The following is a 5345-nucleotide window of genomic DNA, read 5'->3' as shown; positions in this document are numbered from 1 at the left end:
CACTTCGTCGGCAGTGGTTGGGACGTATTCATCGACTATCGGGTGGGTGCGGGTGCGGATGTGAGCTCGTTTGGTGAGGAAAGTGAAAAGCTTGGCGTCTCCACCAACTGCTTAAATCCAATTTTTATTTCTTGCTGGCACCGGGCTGTCTCCCGCCGGTGCTCGCCTCTCTTACGCGTCCGATCACGATCGTGCGGTTCCTGCCGAAACGGCATATAAGTCAAAAATAACGACATTTTTTTTTCCTTTTTACTGTCTATTCGTCCGTCTCAGTTTACTAGTCTTCCCTGCATCCCTAGGTTACCAATTTAACCTATATAGTTTAAATTATATAATTAAAAATTATATTATTAGAGAATAGAATATCTAAACTTTCTAGTGATATAATTTTTATAACATATCACTAATGCTAACTTGATCAAATTTGCGATCCAAGGGTACGCGCACGCCTAATAAACTATGAGAGAGGGAGTATTTAAATTTCGGGAATCGTGTCGAGCTGCCCTGTTCCCCTACCCTCTCTTGCCTTGCATCGAACTTCGCCTTGCAAGTCCACCTTTGATTCAACTTCGTTGATGGCGATTGGTCCGGCGGAAAGCCTCAGGGCTTGTCCTGGCCATTTTTCGCCAGAAAAAATCAAGTACAGGTGGTAACCTGTTAGGATCACGTATCTACTATACTTTAGTGCTCTGGTTGATTTGCTGTGCAGATAGGTACAATTTTTGTTGACTGTTGTGGAACAATAGTTTTGAGTTGCTGAAATTAGTCTGAACCTATCGATGGTATCACCGACCATTGTCTCCTGCTTCGGAGTTGTGCTGTATCAGTTACTGTTAAACGTCCTAATTTTGTTCAACCTACTGCAAGAGAGGCAACTTCTTTATACACCATAACTGCAAGAGAGGCAACTTCCGTGTGGTTCTCGCCTACTGTCCAGATAGAGAAACCAATTATAAGGATTTGTATTCTGGCAGATATTATTTAGACTTGCATAATCCACAAAGCATGAGCAAACTATATTGTTGACAGCACAACTGTACCATTTTACTGATTTACATCTAATCGATATTTTTTTTGCAACTCACACTCTGAAGATTCTTGAACACAAGCTGAAGAAAAACGAACACCATCAGAATAAAACAAACGCACAAATGACTAGTCTGTATGTTTACATCTAAGTATATCTCTCCACCGTCTATGGAAGTCTGTTGGTGAAAGCAGCACAAACGATGATTAGCTCTCCATCTCAATGATGATCTTTCCTGTGGCGTGGCCATCAATGCTGCTTTGCCATGCCTTGCCCGCGTCGCTCAGCGGGAACCTCGAGTCGATCACAGTCTTCAGCTTGCCCTTCTCCAGCAACCCGACCAAGAACTCTAGGTCCGCCTTGTTGGGCCATAGAAGCAGAGGCACGAGGCGCTTCTTTGCGAATGTTACCTTGTGCAGACCACCAGCAAGGATGGCAGAGAAGTTGGGGGTTATGTCGATCACTCTCCCGCTGCTGCTAAGCAATGGCTTGAACGTCGACCAACTGACACCGACGGTGCAGTGAACAACGCCATCATACTTCTTGCCAGATGGGCTCTGCAAGCTAGCCCCCTCTGGGGTCCTGTAGTCCATCACCTCGTCTGCACCCAAGCTCTTCACGAGATCAATGTTACGGGTGCCACAGGTAGCAGTGACGTGGAGGTTTGCCAGTTTTGCAAGCTGCACAGCATACAGGCCAACGCCACCAGAGGCTGCTGTGATCAACACGTTTAAAGGCTTCCCGGTTCCGTCAAACTTGGCACCAATGGACCTCAGTGACTGGAGCGCGGTGCCAGCAGCAATGGGGAGACCAGCACCCTCAGCTGCAGAAACCGCAGATGGCCTTTTAACAGTCAGGTTTGCAGGTGCTACAGCATACTCAGCTAGTCCACCTCCATTCTATAACAGCAAAAGTAATGTTCGCATCAATGAGTATATTCAAAAAGAAGTATGACACCATCTTCTTGTGTGAAGATGACAAACATAGAAAGATGTTGCCAGGAATGAAGTTCACGTACAAGAGAGTTCAACATGGCAACAACTTGATCTCCTGCTGCGAGATCTTCCACTCCAGGACCAACAGCAACAACTTCTCCTGCAACGTCGGTCACTGCAGGAAAAGGAGTAGAGATGAAGCTATTAGAAGTTGTTTGATGAATCTAGTAACAAGTACAAACTATGGATATCAGGTAAGAGACACCGTGGATGGTTGCAAACAAGTAAATATGTAGAAGGTAAGCTGGTGTTTATGGCCATTATATTATTCTATGTTGGATGTCATGGTTGGGAACAGCCGTATAATGAAAAAGCAAATTATATGCTCTAAACTTATCTCAATACAGAAAATATATGCCCATCTTACAACGACAAACAAAAGTATGTGCTCCAAACTTAGAGCATCAGTATTGCCAGTTAGAACATAGGAGAAATTTGTTCAAATAGTGATGAGCCAAACGTCCAAATAACATATCCACTATCTGCTCACAAGACAACACATGACAGACACAGCATGAAATAGAAGAACTGACAGCTAAAACTGAATACAGACGACACGATCAGCAACGTTCTACTGTTGCTATTTTGCTCTCTATCTAGGAAACCAGCAAACAGATGTATGGAGTTAACATTGACACAGTGACACTATGTATGAAGACAGTTAGTTACCTGGGATAAAAGGCAATTTACGAGGCAGCAGAGGCCGCAAATCCCCTTTCTGTATCTTCCAGTCAACTGGATTGACGGTTGCTGCTTGTAGTTTCAACAGTACCTCGTTCTTTTTTGCTGACGGGACGGGAACCTCCACATGCTGCAATTACAGTGATTTCAAAATTACATGTTTACAAGGTTTAAATAATTACAGTTCTAATTTCTTCAAAGAAGAAGACACCTTGATGTTTACAATTTTTTTCAGAAAACAAACTCACTTGGCATCCCCTTAAATTATTCTCTTGACTGTGGGGAAAAAGGATACCCTAAATTAGTCTCATGGTGTCAAGCAATTGACTGATAAGTCAAGCACTCACACAGCTGACTTCATCTTCTAACTATTATTAGGATTAGGAGTGCTGGCTCGGGAGCCAGGACACAAAAAGTACCTCCAGTATGCTTTTCCAAGCATCTAACACCAGTCATGTGCCAACCACTATTATAAGTAATCTCCAATTGACTCAGATGTCAAAACCCACACAACTGACTTGGTCATCTGAATATTATTAGGATTCAGGAGTTCTAGCTAGGGAAGCCAGGACGCAAAAACAATGTGCAGTGCCTTTTCAAGCATCTAGCACCACCATGTGACAGCAATTAACTTGTTTTAGGGAACAATTTAATTAATTTCACTGAAACACCTAGCTAACCAGTCTTACATACTACTCTAGTAGACTAGTACCCACCACCAATTATATAGCAGACGAGCACTAACACTGAAACTTCACTTGAGTAAGCCTGCAAGAGCTCTGAAACTGAAGAAAAGGTTCATGTGAACCAAGAGCGATCTCCACCGAGCGGCGGCGTGTCTAGGCCTCTAGGGAAGGAGTAGTTTGATACTACTAGTTAGGATCCAACAAATTAGGCGGGTGAACTAGCCGATTTTATCCACCAGCTAACTAGCCATACCATCCTCAGCACTGAACATGCCAATCTCGCCGACCAAAGTAGAAAGCAATCTCACAAGCTCAGCGGGGCTATCCCCAGCTCGGCCGTACAAAACTAGTGCGCTGCGGGATGCGTTCTTCTTACCTTGAGGCCGGCGGCGCCTTGGCCGTAGGCTTCGTACTGCAGGGCCCGCATCTTGGCCGGCGTCGTCGCTGCGGTGGCCGCCATGGGGAAAGAAGAGAGCGCACGGAGGGGAAGCCTTGAGAGTATCGTGACTGTCGAGGGCGGTTCTTGCTGATGCGTGGCCGGGGGATATGGTTGTCTTTGTAATTCTTGGGGTACACGACCTGTCTATATACAACGCGCTGGCACGACGAGGAATCCTAGATTTTGACGCGTGGGCCCACCTCGTCCGTGGATGGTTGGGCGTATCCGTATGGATCGAGTAGGTTCTAGAAGGCCCGTTGACGTGTGGGTGTGGGCGGTACACGATGCTTTCGTGGCCGATGGTGTGAGCTCGTTTCGTGTGAAAACTTAGCGTTCCGGCACGGCGTGGTTTCCAGCCCGCGGCGCACCTCCGGGCGCGTCACCGCCGACGATGGTCGCCGTGTGAAGAAGTCTGGGGCTATTGGGGCGCACGGTCAGCCGCGATTTCTTTTTTATTTGGGCCAGCTCGGTATGCCCTAATTGCCACCCCACCCATCTTTGTCATCGCAGTGGCATCGTTGTCTTCCACTTGCACCATCCCTCTCCTGGTCCGCCTCTCAGTTGTCGTCCAGCTCGTCATCTTCTCGATCCACGTAGCTCATCGTCGCCGGGGTTGTTGTGTAGATAGCCATCCCGGTCGCCGTCTCGTTCTTCTCCAGTTTGTCCAGCTCGCCATCCCGGTTGACTTCATCACCTTCCCAACACAACCGCTAGCTAGCCAATCAAGATGAGATTACTAGCCTCCTGCCTCCACCATTCACTTCCTCCCTTTCCCATGTTGAATGTTATCTAACAACCATTAGATAGACCCTCTGAGATAGGTATATTCAACATAAATGGGAGAACACCAGCCTTCCTCCCCCGACCTAACACTCCTTCCCCGTGTGGCGGCGTTGCGCCACTCCGGGGAGCCCATCGTCGCCCCTCCTTCAGGCCACCCTCCCCTCCCCCGCCATCGCTGGAGGGTCACTGGGAAAAGCCTACACGACATGGGCGGAGGGCTTCCACCGGGTGTGATCTTGGTGTGCGAAGGCAGTGCCTTGATCTCCCCATCTGTTGTAGTGGTGCGCGGCACCGGCAGTCGGAAGGCGAGGCGGTGGCGGCGTGGCCTGATATGGGCCTTTGGGCCTGGATGCGGTCGCATCAGCTGCGCCTACTCCTGTGTGCGACGGGTTGCTCCGCCCGCATCACATGGAAGCCGGGGCGGCGAACTCCTCCTCCTCCGAAGGTGGATGCCTCGTTGGGATCTAGGGTTGGGGATCTGGGGATCCAACACCGATCTCACTAGTAGGAAAAGCCTCATCAGTGGCGCACGAAAATGAGATTCTGTGGCGCATGGGAGGTGCGCCACAGAAACGCCGCCACAAAAATAAGGTTTCTGTGGCGCACCTGGCCGTGCGCCACAGAATTATGTTTTGGTGCGCCACAGAACAATCTACAGGTATACTCGATTTTGTGCTCCCTGGTGTATTATACAGGTTTTATACTTGTTTTATACACCGTATATAGGTTATATA

At 48.0% G+C, this 5345-nt stretch overlaps 1 protein-coding gene across 1 annotated transcript; it reads right to left on the bottom strand.

Annotated features, from left to right (window-relative positions):
* Positions 1-992: 992 nt before the first annotated feature.
* On the bottom strand, positions 993-3956 carry LOC127334293 (chloroplast envelope quinone oxidoreductase homolog). The gene is made up of 4 exons (XM_051360711.2): positions 3766-3956; positions 2692-2833; positions 2046-2137; positions 993-1926 (listed from the first exon to the last, which is right to left on the bottom strand). Exons 1-4 carry the CDS (start codon positions 3847-3849, stop codon positions 1234-1236), a joined length of 1011 nt encoding a protein of 336 aa, XP_051216671.1. The 5' UTR covers positions 3850-3956; the 3' UTR covers positions 993-1233.
* Between the last annotated feature and the right edge of the window lie 1389 nt (positions 3957-5345).

Source organism: Lolium perenne, chromosome 2 (assembly GCF_019359855.2).
Source record: "Lolium perenne isolate Kyuss_39 chromosome 2, Kyuss_2.0, whole genome shotgun sequence".
NCBI classification, from domain to species: Eukaryota; Viridiplantae; Streptophyta; class Magnoliopsida; order Poales; family Poaceae; genus Lolium; species Lolium perenne.
Note: the sequence above shows the minus strand (reverse complement) of the source record. Positions and strands in the feature narration are given on the sequence as shown.

Bases quoted from the DNA above. Each gene is read 5' to 3' on its own strand.
- LOC127334293 (XM_051360711.2), bottom strand. From the start codon at position 3,849: ATGGCGGCCACCGCAGCGACGACGCCGGCCAAGATGCGGGCCCTGCAG. The intron at 2,834-3,765 runs GTAAGAAGAACG...CTGTAATTGCAG, and splicing joins AAGGCGCCGCCGGCCTCAAG to CATGTGGAGGTTCCCGTCCC. The intron at 1,927-2,045 runs GTACGTGAACTT...TTGCTGTTATAG, and splicing joins TTGCCATGTTGAACTCTCTT to AATGGAGGTGGACTAGCTGA.